Below are 16073 nucleotides of genomic sequence, written 5' to 3' on the forward strand. Positions count from 1 at the left end.
CCCATCAGGTGATGCTTGGAGATCTGGGAGTGGAAGGGAAGATGGGGGAGGTGGGGGTGTCTGCATCCTGTTTTGAGACATTAGAGGTGGGAGTCCCCATGGCGGGGATCTTGCGAAAAGAGAACTGCCCAGGAAGCCAGAGTCCAAGATGGGGGACCCGTGAGCCCAGATGGGGGGTGGGAATGGGGGAGCAGCAGGGCAAGGGACAAGGGAGCGTCGGAGCTGAGGGAACCCGTCTTATTCCCACCCCCCCCTCCCCAGGGTCATTAGCCGGGCCCAGGGGCTGAAGCTGGTAGTGGAAACGCTGATGTCCTCGCTGAAGCCCATTGGCAACATCGTGGTCATCTGTTGTGCCTTCTTCATCATCTTTGGCATCCTGGGGGTGCAGGTTTGTGGGGGTCTGGGGGCCAGGTGTCAGTGGGAACCTGAGGAGTGGCCTTCCTCTTGGAGGAAGACTCCGAGTCTGAGACTCCAAGCAGCTGAGACTCGAGCTGCAGCTGCCATCTTTATTCCAGAAAGGAAAAAACAGGGACACTTCCCTCGAGGCCCTAGGCCTCAGGCCCCTTTGCCTCCTGGGCGTTTTTGCAGAAAACTAGGAGCCTAGAAGAGGTTCCCAAAGGGATGAGGGCCTCAGAGAGGCTGCTGACCTGTGGTAGCTGGAGCACTGCCCTTGCCGCCCCCCCCTGCCCCCCTCACACGCCGCACTCTGGAGCTCAGACGCTGTCCTGGCCCAGTCTGCTCCGGGATCCCTTCCCCTCCTTCCCTGCTTGAGCCGAGTGGGCCGCAGGCCAGGCCTGGGGATCCAGGGCCCAGACAGCTGGGCCAGGTTAGCGGCGGTGAGCTGGCAGGCAGGAGGGTGCAGACCCCAGACGAGGCAGGAAGTGGGGGCTGCTGGGGGAAACTTGGCCTCCGGCCCAGGGAGGAAACTGGCTTTGCCTCCACCCCAGTCTTCCAGAACCCCCTGGCTCCAGCTGTTTCAGCTTTAGGGTAGACAGCTGGCTGTCGGGGCAAGCAGGGGAACTCCTGGGTGGCTACCGCCCCCCACCCCCCATTCCTGTCCTTTGGCTTCCTGGAGTGTCCTCTTTGCCCCGGGGAGAGGGCTGTTCCCGGTTTCCTAGAATTCTCTAGCCCCAGGGACCGGGCTGGGGTACACTCACCAAAGCTGTGTGGTGCCCCTTCCCCTTCCCTCGTTTCCAGCCGGCCTGGGTGAGCAGAGGCAACCCTCGTAAGCCCGGTCCTGGGCTTTTCCAGTGGATGTAGGTCCATCCTGAGTGGCTTGCCCAGACCCTCTGGTCCTCCTGACCCTCCCATCCCTTGCCCACCCACAGTCATAGCCAGATGTGTTCTGGAGTGAGGGTGAGCTTTCCAGTCAGAAATACCTGCGTTCAAGCCCCCTTTCTGCCACCTACATTCAACCTTAGTGAGTGAATTTACTCCTCTGAGCCTCAGTGTTCCTCATCTGTAAAGTGGAGTCTATAATACCTAGCCTGCCCCCACCATTAAACCAGGCCCCCTCCCCCAGAGTATCTGGTTCAGCGGGTCTGGGGTGGGCCTGAGAATCTGCATTCCTAGCGTGTTCCCAGCCGCTGCTGTTTGCTGGTCCACGGACCCCTCTTGGAAAACCCCTGGCTTCACCCTTTGTAGAAAATAAATAACTATTCCCCTCCTGCCAGCCTTCCTCAGCACCTGCCCCGATGACCTTTTCTCCTCTAAGGCCTCTGCTCCCAGGAGCCCAGAGGAAGGGGCGCCTGCGGGGGAGGCTTCTGTCAGTGTCTCCCTGACTTGGTTGAGCACCCTGTCCTCACTCAGGGTGTGCCCAGAGCTCTTTGGCCCCGGGGCTTGTGTGGGGGAGGAAGGGCTGGTGAGTTCCCATGGCCACAGCTCACTTCGCTCTGTCTCTGGGGATGTTTGTGCCCAGCTCTTCAAAGGGAAGTTCTTCGTGTGCCAGGGCGAGGACACCAGGAACATCACCAACAAATCGGACTGTGCTGAGGCCAGTTACCGGTGGGTCCGGCACAAGTACAACTTTGACAACCTCGGCCAGGTGAGCTCCGTGCTCCGGGGTGGGCGTGGGGGTGGGGGTGGGGGCAGGGGTAGTAGCAGGAGTCTGGAGGGGACACGGGCGCATGCGTAGTGATGCACGCAGGGCAACTGACTTGCCAGGGCCTCAGCTTCATCAACTGGCTAATGGGACATAATGGTATTTCTTCGGGGGTTTGTCGTTAAGGGTGCGATGAAATGATGTGTGGATTTGCTGAGCATGGGACCGGCCACATCTATATTCTCGAGATACTGCCTTTGCTTACTCCATATTTGGAAAAATGGAGAAATGTCGAAAATGAAATGGCTCACTCCCTCTTGCTGGTTTGTTTCCCAGACCCAGCCTGGTTTTGCTCTCTGGATTTTCCAGGGCTCTGGTGTCTCTGGCTCCTCCTGGCTGAGGTCAGAGGGCTTGATCGTCTTCCATGGCTTCTTTGGCTTCATACCAGCCATGGGGCCCCGGGACAGAGAGTTCTTCTAGGGCCCAGAGTGTGATTAGGCCTGACCTCTGAAAGGCTAGGGTCCCCTGAGCTGCTGCCATGAGGTGCTTTGGGGACAGGTGGTGGGTGGTTTAGCCATACATCTTAGGTTTCACGTGGTTTCTCCTCCCCCCCCCCCCGCCCCGCCCCAAGGCCCTGATGTCCCTGTTCGTGCTGGCCTCCAAAGATGGCTGGGTGGACATCATGTACGACGGGCTGGATGCCGTGGGTGTGGACCAACAGGTAGGGCTGAGGTGGGCAGGATCCATCTTTGGGCTCGGGTCACTCAACAAGGCATGATGGGATGCAGGCACGGGACAGAAAGAGGGCAAGGCTGATTGGCAAATTCCATCAAAGAGGCATCACCCCATTAGCTGAGGATTTGACCAGTAGCCTGAGGGCCATATCTGGGCGTGTTGTATTGGATTGCAACATGTTTACACTTCTTTGAATTAGTAGCAAACATTTAAAAATTGGTGGATTTCATGTGAAAATCCAGAGTTGGGCCTGCTCAGAAGTCTGGAGATCTGGGAACATAGGGCTTGCACTGCCTCAGGGCAGGAGTTAACCTGGAACCGAGCAGCCGGTGCCTCTTTGGGGTAGAACATCTACTCTCTACTTTGCCACAGTCCCCACCCCTCCCATTCATTCGCAGCACCTGCTGGGGCCCTGTAGCTAACCAAGTTTGCAGACCTTGTCTTAAGGAACCCGGGCTGTGGGGTGGCACCTGAGACAGTCAGGTCTGACGTATCCCTGCCTGATGCCTCCACCTGTCCTTCCTGATCCCCACCAGCCCATCATGAACCACAACCCCTGGATGCTGCTATACTTCATCTCGTTCCTGCTCATTGTGGCCTTCTTTGTCCTGAACATGTTTGTGGGCGTGGTGGTGGAGAATTTCCACAAGTGTCGGCAGCACCAGGAGGAGGAGGAGGCCCGGCGGCGGGAGGAGAAGCGTCTGCGGAGACTGGAGAAAAAGAGAAGGAGTAAGGAGAAGCAGATGGCTGGTCGGTAGTCTTTCCACATCTCTCTGAGTCGTGCTTGACCTTGGCCTTGTGACTGCAGGGGACCAGGGGCTGGGGCTGGGGGCAGGGAGAAGATGCTCCCACCGCCCCCTCCTCACCTCCTTCCCCTCAAGAGCATGTCAGCCTTTAGAGCACGCATGAAGCAGACCAATTCGGCCCCGTGGGGGAGGGGAGCAACCCCCCACCCTGGGGGGCTCCCCAGGTCTCAGCATCGTACTCCTCAGACGAGATGCCAGGTCGAAGCTGATGCATGACCTCTGCCAGCTCGTCCCTCAGGGGAGCCTTGCAGGATAAGGATCACCCTACTTTGTCGCTCGCCCAGAGACCCAGGGATTGGCCCAGGTGCCAGATGGGTCTGCTCCAAGGTTGGGGAGCGAGCACCTTGACCCTGTGCCTGCCTAGTGTCTGTAGCTGCTGAGCAAGGCCTCGGCAGAAACTACAAATGCACAAGCAGCATGAGAGAACCCCAGACCCACTCTCTCCTCATCTCCAACAAAAGTCCCTGGCTTCCTGGCTGTCTTTTTTTTTTTTGGGGGGGGGGCCAAGCCTGGGGCGGGGGCGGGGCGTGAAAAATCTCTCCTGGCTCAGGGAAGGTCTGAAGTTACAGGGACTCTAAGCCTTCGACCCCTCAGCCCCCTCACCTGTGACCTCCAACATCTCTTGGCTTGGGCTGGGGGAGGCCCCCATCCGATCCCTCCTCGTGCTCTTACGCCAGGGGTGGGCCAAGACTAAGGGGAAAGACACAGATTCCGGGAAGGATTCCAGAGAAGTAACGGGCGCGGGAGCCCCTTTGTTTCTCCAGGTGTGTCTGCACCTGTCTCCCTGTCTGCAGGGTTCCTGTCCGTCTGTCTGGTACTCAGTAATCTCTGTGACTCTCTCTCTCAGTCACTGCCCACTTCTCGCTGAGTGTCTTTCTGTGTGGGTTTCTCTAAGCCTTTGTGTGTCTGTCTCTGTTTGGTCTGCGGGGTTCCCTTCTCTGCACCCTTCCTTTCACACACCGCCTTCCTTACGCCAGTAAGATGTGTGCAGTGCTCTGAGCTTTCCCTTTGGTTTGTTGAAATGTGAGTACTACCAAATGGGTTAGGGGCTGTGGTGCCACCCCCCCTCCACTCTCCCCGTGGCTCTATCTCCTGCTACCTGGGAGGGACACCTGGAGCGAGGGGAGGGGGTGTGGGGGGGGGTGGGCAGGGGAGGGACAGAGCCAAAGCTCCCTGTGCGAGGGGAGGTGGGGGCTGCTCAGGACCGGAGGCAAGGAGATACTGGCCTCCGGGCAGCGGTGGGTGGTACGGTTCTCCACGTCCCACGTCCTCAACGCCCGTGCCCCAGGCCCCTCGCTCAGCTCTGGGGTAGGGCCCCCGCTGGGCTTTCCGTGTGGATGCCTGAGGCTGAGCTGGCACACCACCCCCAGCAGCCACGCTCCCACCCCTGCTCCATCGGCCCCACCCCTCCTTGCAGTCTGCCTTCTCGGCAGGGCATCTGCACATGGAATTCTTTTGGCAGGAGGCACTTGTGGTCCTGCCTGACCAGCTGGCTCCCCTTCTGGGGTCTGTAGCTATCTCAGGTGGTGCTGAGGCCGAGTCACGGGTAGGAGTGGACGTCTGTTCTGATGACGGACTGCCTGCCCCTCGCCGTGCCTCCGGCCCTCTGCCCCTGTGACCCCTATGGGCTGGCCCGATTGCTCATCTTCCTCAAGTGCCCTGGGCCCGGAGCTTGGGGCTGGACACTCAGGACCAGCCAGCCATGCTCAGCACACCCCATTCATAGGCGGAGTGAGGGTTGGAGCCAAGGGGGAGCGAGCTGCTTCTAGGGGGCCCTGCCCAGCCCAGCTGGTCCGGCCAGTGACCAATGTCGTGTTTCGTTCTTTTAGATCTAATGCTGGACGATGTAAATGCTTCCGGCAGCTCCTCCAGCGCGGCGCCAGGTACTGCGTCTGGGGTTGTGGGTTCCAGGGCGAGGCCCGGGGGCAGTCAAGCCGTACCTGCCCCCAGGCCCGCCTCATGCGTGCTGGGATGTCCTCTTTGCTTCCCCCCCTCCGTGGCTCATTGATTCCATCCTCTTGGGGCGAGGGAGTGAGGGTCCCCGGGGCGCCGCCGGGCTCTGCGTCATCCTATAGGCCTGTGCTACACCGGCCGGGGGCTGAGGGCCTTGCACGCCCCTTCCTCTGACCCCTCGTGGCGGACCCTCCTTCTCCCGCAAGGCTTCCAAGGGCCGAGCCGCCCAGCCCCCTGCTGCCCGGTCCCGCTCCCGCTCCTCCTCCCTGTCACACCGTTCGATTATTAGAGCTGCAAATCTCGCCCGTCTCCTTTTGTCTGAAGGGAAGACTTTGATCCAAGCAAAGCAGGATGAGAGGAGCAGAGAGGGAAAGGATTTGTTTTAAAAATGTAACGATGAATAATTGAACAGACTCATTAAGAGTCAAGTAATCGCGGTGGCCACGTCATCCCTACGAACAGCAGGATGGGGTATCTGAGGCCTGAGTTGGCCACAAGCTTCTGGCCCCTAAAAGCCAAAGATTTGGGAGTGAATTGGGTCTTTGTCTTTGAGAGCCGTGCCCCACCCCCCACCTGCCCCCGCCGGGATGGCTTTGGTCCTGCTCTCCCTCCCCTGGTCCTCTGGCCGCTGCCTCCCCCAACACGGGCCCTCGACAGAGGGTCAGAGGCTCGGAGACCCTGTGACAGGCCGCGGGGCCTTGTCACACCCTCTGATGTCTTCCCCAGGTGGTTCCCAGCCTGTTCGTCCTCAAGGGCACCCCTCATCACGTCCTCCAGCAGATCCCACATTTTAAGAGACTGTCTTTGAAGTTACAAGCACCTTCAGTAATGACTTTTTTTCGCTGTTTTTACTAATCAGAGGCACATCTAATTGCTAACCAGAGCTTCTGAGCTGCAGAGGGTTTCACACTCAACGGTAGCAAAGAAAGACCATTTTGCCATCAAATTAGTCCATGGGGCCTTAACACAGGCCTATGTATGATTTCTTTTACGCTTTTGGAAATATTGAAAAGAACGTTAAGGACCCCCATGTGGCTGCCTTCTCAGGCTGCAGAGGACTTGAGACTTCAGGCTGGGAACCGCTGGGCTGGGACTTTCTCCACTATTCTGTGCTCCCCCAGACGCCAGACCCCGGCAGACGCTGCCCTCTGGGTGCTGGGCTACCTGATCTGTGGGGGCTCAGGGACCCCCTGAGCCTTGTTTTGGGAGGCCATCCTTGAGGGTTGATGTCTCCTGTCCCCATGATGCCAAGCTATGGTATTTGTCATTGAGAGACCCTCTGTCTGGGCGCTCAGGAGGCTCTTGCCAATTCGTAACTATTTGCCTGGGTCCCATGTCTCTGTGTCAGGCTGTACTGCGAATTCCTGATGTGTTAGGGGTGAGGGAGGGCGGGAGGAAGTACCCTACAGGTTTTCCCTTACGGGGTCACCTGGCCTGCAGGCCGAAGTGTCCACACATACACATTTACCCCAACACTGTCCTGGCCTGGGGCTGGCCCACAGAGTCTTCTCCACCAGGAATTAACACGCTCAGACCCTCTTGGGCCCAGAGCTCCTCCCAACACACCCATTCGATGCCCAATACCTTTGTTACCTTCACGCTGCACCCCCATTCCAGTCACATTCCGCCATGCGCCCGTTGGCACATACAAGCATATACCCTGATGACAATAGCGTGTCTTACCTTTCCAGCTGGTAATGAAGACTCAGAGACCCTTAATAGGGGCTCAGATCACCCCCCATCCCTCTTTCCCAAACCTGGTGTTCTGTGTGGTCGCTGGTAGAGCTTTTCAAACTTCCGTGCGTGTAAGAATCACCTGGAGAACGTACTAAAACACAGATGCTTGAGCACCGCCCTAGAAATTCTCATGGAGCGGTCTGGGGCAGGACCTGAACGTCCGCATTTTCAATCAGTTGCCAGGGGACGGTGCTTGGTCTAGCCAACTGTGTGATGCCCCTAGTCTGGGGCAGCTGGAATCAAACCCCCATGCACCACACCTCCCGGCCAGCGCCGCTCTCGCTCTGTGCTGCTCCCAGAGGAGGGGGCCAGCCAGACCCCAGGGAAAGGCAGAAGGGAAGCGCCCTCGATCATCAGGGGAATGGGCCTGACCGGGCACCTGGGTCCAGCCCAGCTTCCAGGCGAAGGGAGGGACTGGGGCCACCGGCTGATCGGGTGACCACTCCCCTCAGCCACCTGTGGCACCTGCGTCCACTCACCCTCTCTCCTTCCGCTGGGACCCAGTGATCAGGCCTGGCCACAGCAGCTGAAGGTGTGGCCTCTGCCCTAGGGGGCCTGTGTCCCTGGGAGGAACCCCTGCCTTCCGCCTACTCCCTGTCACTCTTCCTTGCAAACCCTCTGCCCTGGCTGTGCCTCGGGCTCTACTAACTACCTGCGCCTGCTGCCCTCACTCACAGCCGTGCTGTCCCTGCTCCTCTCCTGGCTCTTGCCCTCGGCTGAGGGCTGGGCAGTCCTGGAGGTGCCCTCCTCCTACTGCCCAGCTCTGCCATTTTCTCCGCCTAAGGCAGCTCGTACTGGTGGGGGGCAGGGAGAGGGGCTATGGCCGGAGCTCTTGGAGCACCAGACCTGCCCAGGGCTCTTCCAGGAGGTCTCTACTTCTCTGAGCTCAGGCAGGGGGTGGTATCATCCAAAGCCTAACGGCGAGAGCCTTCGGGCAAACTCTTCGAGGTCTAAACCCACCAGGCAGCTGGCAAGGGATTGGGGCTGGGAGTTCGGATCCTGGCTCCGTCACGGCCTCACCATGTGTGGACAACCCACTTGTGCCGGACCTCATTCTCTCCTCTGTAAAACAAAGAGTTTGACCAAGGACATGCTGATCAGATTGGCCCTGGGACTCTTTGGACCTGTGCTCTGAAGGGGGATTTCTGGCAGCCTCGGCATCTGCTGGTCTGGGGTTGGGACTGGGGCTCGAGCCGCAGACCTCAAGGGCCTGGCACCTGTCGCTACGAGCAGATGCCCGGCCTCAGCCTTGTCCCCACCTTTCCTATGGGCTGCGGGGAGGAGGGTCCCAAGCTAGTCCCAGCCCACCTGCCCTCAGACAGCCAGAGCAAGGCCAGAAGGCAGAGGTGGTGACAGCAGCCCCCTTCAGTTTGGGGCTGCTACCTAGTCAGGCTAGGGGGACAGGGGAGAGGGAGACTCTCCCCACCTCTCCTCTGCATTATCTTAGCTAATAATGGGGCTAATAAGGAGCTGCTTTTTCTAACCTAATTGTATTCAAACATTTTAGTTAATTCTCCATTCATATTTTAGCATAATGGGATCGGGTGCTCTCGGCACTTATGGAGATTAATGCAGAGACAGTGTTCCAGCTGCTAAGGCAACGCAGGGCGATTAGCGCCCTCTGGTTCTTGTGGGTACTGAAGGAAGGAAGACGCCCGGCTCGCCGGGTCCACCCTCCACAATCGCAGTGTGGATGACCCGTGGCCTCATGTTGTCCCTTGTCCTGAGCTTCTCCACCCCCACCCCGTCCTGGGGATCAGGAGGGCCACCTGAGCTAACAAAGCCACAGTTGGCCGGCCCATCTCCGAAAACGAGATGATGGCATAACCCACGCTGTGGTGTGCCAGAACATTCGGGACTTCCGGCCTCTTGGTTATCCACACATCGAGGCCGATGCTGGAGAGTGGCGTCAGGCGAGGCCGAACGTGCAGCTCTTGGGCACTCTTCTTCCTTCGGCCTTGGGTGGGAGGCCACCCCCTGGCCACCCCCCAGGCCACCCCCTGACTCAGTTTCCCTCTCTGTGAAATAGTCCTCTGCATGGGGAAGGACACTTATAACTGAGCTGGCCCGGACCCAAAGCTTCCTGCTGCCCCTGAGCCAGCCACCCCTGGCACCGGCCTCAGAGGCTGCAGCCCTCGCTGGCTGGCTTCTGCCCTAGACGTTCTGAGGGGGAAGGGCTGTCTGGGACCTGAGGCTGCCCCAAGCCTCCCCACGGGGAGCCTCTTCTTTCTCTGTGGCTGCCTGGGAGACCGATCTGTCAACCGCCTCCAGATGACATCTATCCCCAACTTGGCCTGGCCTTTCCTCAGCACCTGGAGGAGGGGGCCCCCTGCCATCTTCTGCCCCCAGATTCATTCCGCCTGCTTAGCAGGCCAACCTTCTGGCACCATGATTTTATAACTAAGTGGTTCGCTAATTACAAGAGAAATATGCCTCTGACAGATCTCAGACAGTGCTTCCAGCCCAGCCTGGAGCCTGATGCTAGCCTGCCACTCGAGAGCAGGGCATTGCCTCGTTAGAAACTGGGTGAGTCCTTCAGGTGGAGCCCTCCCACGTGAATCTGGGGGAAGAGCAGAGCCCCGTGGCCTCCCTCTGCCCCGCACCCCCCGTGAGGGCACCGGAGGCCCAGGCTCCTGCCCCTCTGGAGGCCCTCAGGGCGGGTCAGCGCGGCCGGCCAAGAGGATGTCCAATTTCCAATCTCCGGTGTTATCTCCAAATCCCAGCTCTGTGTAATCTGCTCTGCTCCCCCTCGGGGGGCTGAGCTTGAGAGCAAGGGCCTTTGCCTCTCTGCTGATGGAGCTTCCTCTGAGCCTGATAAGACCGGTTGTGTTTCGTCTTACCGATCTGGCCTTGCTGCGGAACGCCAAGTCAAGGGCGTTGCGAGGGGCCGGCGGATTTGGGAGGCTGCCTTGGGGAGGGGGCTCACCTGGTGTCTAATGTGGGCAGGGAGCTCTGCATGTCCTGACCCCTTCTGCACCCAACTGTGGCCAGTAGAACAGACGCTTGGAGGGCAGACGCGAGAGAGCTCCCCCCGCCCCCGCCCCGAGGAAGGCGGTGTGTGGAGGGCGAGGATGCGGATGATACTGGAATGTTTCAGCTCTGGCATTAGAGGCTGGCGGCTGTGAGGGACTTGGGTGGAGGGGGCGCAGCGGGCAGGGGCCCGACGGCTGCTCTGCTCTCCCCCCCCACCCCCCACCCCACCAGAGGCCCAGTGCAAACCCTACTATTCAGACTACTCTCGCTTCCGGCTCCTCGTTCACCACTTGTGCACCAGCCATTATCTGGATCTCTTCATCACGGGTGTCATCGGGCTGAATGTGGTCACCATGGCCATGGAGCACTACCAGCAGCCCCAGGTAGGAGTGAGTCCTGCCTCCAGCCGTGGGACTGCAGGCTGAGGCTACCCCAGCCCGTGCCAGGGGACCTCAGGCAAGTGCTGGGCGCCCTCTTGTACACCTTGCAGTGGCCCCTGGAAGTGGGTATCGTCTTGGTTTCACAGATGAGGACCCTGAGGCTCAGAGAGGTTAGTCGACTACACCAAGGTCACGCAGCTGGGAAGTAGAGGACCTGATTTCTTTCCCCGACAAAATATTTATTGAGTGCCTGCCACGTGCTTCCTTCTTTACCCTTTGAGGGTAAAGAAGACAGACCAGTGAAGGCCAGTGTCTGCCCTTCTGGAGTTTAGATTCTGGTGAATGTCCAGCTCTAAACTCACCAATGATCCTGCCACTCCTCGAATCAGCCACCGTCAGCTGTCCTCCAGGCCTCAGTTTCCCCATCTGTAAAATGGGGATGTCGAATTAGTAATGCACCAGGCCCTTTCCGGGTTCTAGCCTTCTGTGGCCTCCAGCTCGTTCTCATGTGGTCTCTTCACCATCCCTCAAGGAGAGAGATCCTTTAGCTCAAAGTTTGGCTCGTGCATGTGAATGAGGACCCTCTTCTGTCCCGGTGTGGTGGCCAGCGGCCCCCTTAGACTCACCTGTCTCCCAGATCCCGGAGTGTGATGGAGGGGGAGGGGCAGGCACCACCCCTGGGCCTTAGGAGACCCTGCATAGACACCCCCCCACCCATCCCTGCCAGATCCTGGACGAGGCCCTGAAGATCTGCAACTACATCTTCACCATCATCTTTGTGTTAGAGTCGGTCTTCAAACTCGTGGCCTTTGGCTTCCGCCGGTTCTTCCAGGACAGGTAACAGAGAGGGGTGGGGGGTGGGGGGTGGGGGGGAGTGGGGAAAGGGCATGTCTCCCAGGGAAATGCCTGAAAACCTTTCTGGACTCCTGAGGTTCAGCCTCCACGCTAGGACCCACCCAGGGCTGATGGCGAGGGGGAAGGGGGGGCCGTCCAGAGCCTGGGAGACGGGAGGGAAGGGAAGGAATTTGACAAGACAGGGCCTGGGGGCCATTGGCAGCTGGAAGTCCATGTGGCCCAGACTGGGGCTTAAGAGCACAGAGCCTGGAGCCAGACTGCCTGGACCGGATTCGGATCCTGGCTCTCCCACTTAGAAGCTGGTGACTTGGGGTAAGTGACTTAACTTCTCTGTGTCTCAATTTCTTCATCTGTAAAATGAGCGATAATAATACTGTCCGTATCACAGAGCTATGAAGATTAAGAGTTTTTTTTGTAAAGCCCTTAAAACAGTGCTTGGCACCTAGTAAACAGCATATAAGTGCCAAATTAAAAAAAAAAAAAAAAAAGAATGAATACACATGGAAAGTAGAGGTCCTCGAGCTAAAGTCTTGGCCCCACCCGTGCCACCGACGGGCTGTGTGACCAGGGTCAAGCCATGCCTTCTCTGCAGGATGGGGAGGCGGGACTGGCTGACCTCCACCCTCCTTTCTGCAGTCACTTGTGTTACTTTGACTGCCCCCTCCTCCGCGGTGCCCCCGACTCCCCCCCACTCAAGGAGCTGTGTCCTGGGCTTTCCAGGTGGAACCAGCTGGATCTGGCCATCGTGCTGCTGTCCATCATGGGCATCACGCTGGAGGAGATCGAGGTCAATGCCTCGCTGCCCATCAACCCCACCATCATCCGCATCATGAGGGTGCTACGCATTGCCCGAGGTCGGTGCCCGCCTTCTTGCCCGCCATGCGCCTACCCAGGGGGAGATAGCAGGGGTCGGCTCTGTGGCCGGCCAGGGACCTTGTACGTGTGTGTGTGTGATCCCATGGGTCTCTCTCCCAGCCTTTGACAAAGGGGAGGGCCGGGGGGGCTGGGCCGAGGTAGGGCCCTGGCGGCCTGGCTGGCCATCCCACCAACCCCAGCCCCCACCGTGGCCCTGGCTCCACCAGCTGTGTGGCCTGGGACCCAGCGGGGCCCGCTCACAACTTTGTCCTGTTCTGCAGTGCTGAAGCTGCTGAAGATGGCCGTGGGCATGCGGGCACTGCTGGATACGGTCATGCAGGCCCTGCCCCAGGTAGCTGGAGGTGGGGGTGGGTGGGAGGGGTCCCCTCGGGGCGAAGGGGGTGCTTTCCAAAGGGAGCTCAGGGAAGCTGGCTGGGAGATCCAGTGGCACCTCTCCCATTTCTTTTCCTCTTTTCCAGGTGGGGAACCTGGGACTTCTCTTCATGTTGTTGTTTTTCATCTTTGCAGCTCTGGGTGTGGAGCTCTTTGGAGACCTGGGTGAGTCGGGGTGGGGAGGGCAGAGGAGTCAGGGCTGGAGGCCCCGGGGCTGCTGCACTAACTCAGGCCTCTCTCTCCTTCCCTCCTCCTCCAGAGTGTGACGAGACGCACCCCTGCGAGGGCCTGGGCCGGCATGCCACTTTTCGGAACTTTGGCATGGCCTTCCTGACCCTCTTCCGAGTCTCCACAGGTGACAATTGGAATGGCATTATGAAGGTGAGGGCGCACCACAGCCGTGTCCCCTCCCCGCCCCGCCCCCGGCTGGCCCTGGCCCCAGAGACACGGTCCCACACCTGGAGCCCAGATTCCCCGGCAGGATGAATTCCTTGACCCCGAATGAAAGCATGTGACCTTCTGTCCGTCAGGCGGAAACATTCCGGGACTCCCTCTCCCCAGGACAGTGTGTAATGCTTTCTCTGCCCCCAGGACACCCTCCGGGACTGTGACCAGGAGTCCACCTGCTACAACACGGTCATCTCCCCCATCTACTTCGTGTCCTTTGTGCTGACGGCCCAGTTCGTGCTGGTCAACGTGGTGATCGCCGTGCTGATGAAGCACCTGGAGGAAAGCAACAAGGAGGCCAAGGAGGAGGCCGAGCTGGAGGCCGAGCTGGAGTTGGAGATGAAGACGCTTAGCCCGCAGCCCCGCTCGCCTCTGGGCAGCCCCTTCCTCTGGCCCGGGGTGGAGGGCCCCGACAGCCCCAAGCCCGGTGCTGCAGCCCACGCTGCCGGCGCGGCCTCGCGCTTCTCCTTGGAGCACCCCACGGTGAGCCAGCAGCCACCCCTGCCAAGAGGGGTGTGGGGTGGGTCCGGGTGGGTGGTGCGCAGGGAGCGGGCAGGCAGCGTGGCAGACCCCGGGGCCCCGCCTGTGTCCTTTTGCCCCTCCTGCTTGGATGCTGAGGGATGAGCGGTCCCTCGCCCGCCCCCAGACGGTGGCTGCGTGCGCTCGCAGCCTAGGGGCCACCCCGGCAAGCCCCCAGCACACCCTGTGCCTCCGGCCCAGCCGGCCTCCCCTTCTCGGCTCTTAGGTTCAAGGCTAAGTTTTCTGTTTCCTTCCTGTTTCTTTCTTACCCTTGCCCGATTACCAACCTCTTTCCTTCCCACCCTTCCACCTGCCCAATTCCACCTCTCCATCCTTTCCCTATCTTTGCTCCCCTTCTCCCTCTTTCCTCCTGAGCTCTTCTCCTCTCCGGCTCCCCTTCTCCTTCCTCCCTCACCTCTCTTCCCTACATCCCCTCCCCTCCCCCTTCTCCTGTCTGTCTGTTGCTGGTGTGTGTGTGTGTGTGTGTGTGTGTGTGTTACCTCTTCCTCCTTTTCCCTCCGTGTCTTTTGTCAATCCCCTGCCACGACACTTCCCATTGTTGCCCCTCTGATCCCCGCTCCCCTCATGGGCTGGTCCCCCCCCAGGACAGACAGCTGTTTGACACCATATCCCTGCTGATCCAGGGCTCCCTGGAGGGGGAGCTGAAGCTGATGGAAGAGCTGGCGGGCCCTGGGGGCCAGCCCTCTGCCTTGCCTCCCGCCCGCAGCCTGGGCGGCTCCGACCCGCAGGTTACCGTGCCCCTGTGCCGTGCCGGGCTGTGCCATGCTGTGCTGTGCTTCTGGGGAGGCGGGGTGTTTCCTGCCCACTGGGTATCTGGAGAAAGAGCAGCCTCGGGGCCTCAGTTGAGCTTTGGGCTCGGCGGGAGGCAGCCAGGGGTTCGTACAAGTTGAGATCAACCCCTGGAATACATATTTGGAAGGTAGGGATGGTAAGGACCGCACCTCTAGGAGTGAAGGATGGCTAGAGGAGGGGCTTGCGGAGGGCATTTGTCAGAAGGAACCTGGACCAAAAGGAGAAGAGAAGAGGGCAGGGCAGAAGACAAGCTGGGAGTGGGACCTTAGTGGGTGGAGGAAGTGAGGTACCAAACCCAGGGGAGAAGGGCTTTGGGGGGTACTGCAGGTGGCCAGGGGACCCTTTGAGGGATATATCTTAGGCCACAGTCTGCTTCTTTCCTGTGTCCAGCACCTACCCCCAAAGCCTCTGTTCGGTGGCGTTCTGAGCCACGGAGCCCACTAGACATGATGAGTGCCCTCAGTAGACAGTGGTTTCTGACCTGGCCCTGAGAGGGCCTGGAAGGTTCCAGCTGTGAGTGGATTCTGGGGACCTCGCTGTGAAATAAAACTGGGCGTCCCGCCTCAGCACAGCCCCTTTCCACAGCTCATGCATGGTTTTCTCCCCCAGTCCCATCTAAACGTGGCTTTCCTGCTCTCTGGGGCTCTCCCACCCACCTCTTCCCACCTTTTGACCTGTCTGGTTGCCCCTGACCCCCTCCACTTGGCAGAGCACCCTGCCGTCCCTCCTAGGTCCGGGGTCAGGTGCTGCAGGGAAGACCTCAGTAGACCTGGAGTGGAGGCAAAGAGACGGGTGTCAGCAGGAGATAGAAAAGCCTAGAGTTCCACAGGCCCTGTTGGGTGGAGGGGAAGGAAGGCAGGCTCCCAGTACCTGGGACACCTGTAGCCTGACTCCAATGAACAGTGACCCTCACATAGAGAAAGGACCCTGCCTCTAGGGGTCCGCCCTTGGGATTCAGTCTCAGATAGGCTATAGGCGCTTCAACATGGCAATGACCTAGAATGATCAGTGAGAGAGCACATCCCTTCCCAAGGCCTCTCATCCTGAAGGAGGCTCATGGGGCAAAGGAACAGGGAAAGAAGAGGACGCGATGGGGTGATCAGGCGGTTGGTTCATCTGGGAGGGATGGCTCTCCCCTCCCCCAGGCACTGAAATCCCCCTGCAGATCCCTGGTGAGCCAGCCAGTTTGTGTGGCGGCAGGAGGAGAGCATCTCCCAGAACCCAAGCTAAAGAGGGCGGGCAAGCTGCCGGCAGGCGGAGGAGGGCCCAGGAGGGGAGAAGCCAAAATCTGGGGGCAGGCCAAGTCCTGCCAGGCTTTTGGAAGCAGAGAGAATAGGCAGAAAACAGTCATCAGATTGGCGGCTTTGTCCCCAGCGCCCCCCACGCGGCTCTGTCTGTGCCGAGAGCAGAGAGAGGCGCTTTGCTGGCCTTTCTTCATTTTTTTTTTTTTTTTTTCTGGTATCATCTTTATGAGAGTCGAAAGCCTTCCCTGCTCCCCGCTTCCTCTCTTGGTGGTGGTGGTGTGGGAGGGGGCTGTTCAGGTTCCTGGGGTATCTTTAGAATAAG

General features: G+C 59.5%; 1 protein-coding gene across 22 annotated transcripts in view; it reads left to right on the plus strand.

Moving 5' to 3' along the window:
- Positions 1-16073, plus strand: part of CACNA1G (calcium voltage-gated channel subunit alpha1 G) — a 61943-nt gene that overhangs the window by 40765 nt on the left and 5105 nt on the right. For 4 of the 22 annotated variants that reach the window (XM_053892188.1, XM_053892193.1, XM_053892190.1 and 1 more), the window contains 13 exons: positions 262-388; positions 1919-2044; positions 2673-2762; positions 3313-3526; positions 5412-5465; positions 10477-10628; positions 11353-11462; positions 12201-12334; positions 12617-12687; positions 12815-12893; positions 12988-13109; positions 13320-13658; positions 14300-14443. In XM_053892188.1, coding sequence (XP_053748163.1) covers positions 262-388; positions 1919-2044; positions 2673-2762; positions 3313-3526; positions 5412-5465; positions 10477-10628; positions 11353-11462; positions 12201-12334; positions 12617-12687; positions 12815-12893; positions 12988-13109; positions 13320-13658; positions 14300-14443 — 1762 coding nt within the window. The remainder of the gene's footprint in view (positions 1-261; positions 389-1918; positions 2045-2672; positions 2763-3312; positions 3527-5411; positions 5466-10476; positions 10629-11352; positions 11463-12200; positions 12335-12616; positions 12688-12814; positions 12894-12987; positions 13110-13319; positions 13659-14299; positions 14444-16073) is intronic. The other 18 variants (XM_053892196.1, XM_053892199.1, XM_053892197.1 and 15 more) reach the window with 7 other exon arrangements.

The sequence above is a fragment of the Panthera pardus genome, unplaced genomic scaffold, assembly GCF_024362965.1.
Source record: "Panthera pardus isolate Hobbes unplaced genomic scaffold, ASM2436296v1 HiC_scaffold_3, whole genome shotgun sequence".
Classification (NCBI taxonomy): domain Eukaryota; kingdom Metazoa; phylum Chordata; class Mammalia; order Carnivora; family Felidae; genus Panthera; species Panthera pardus.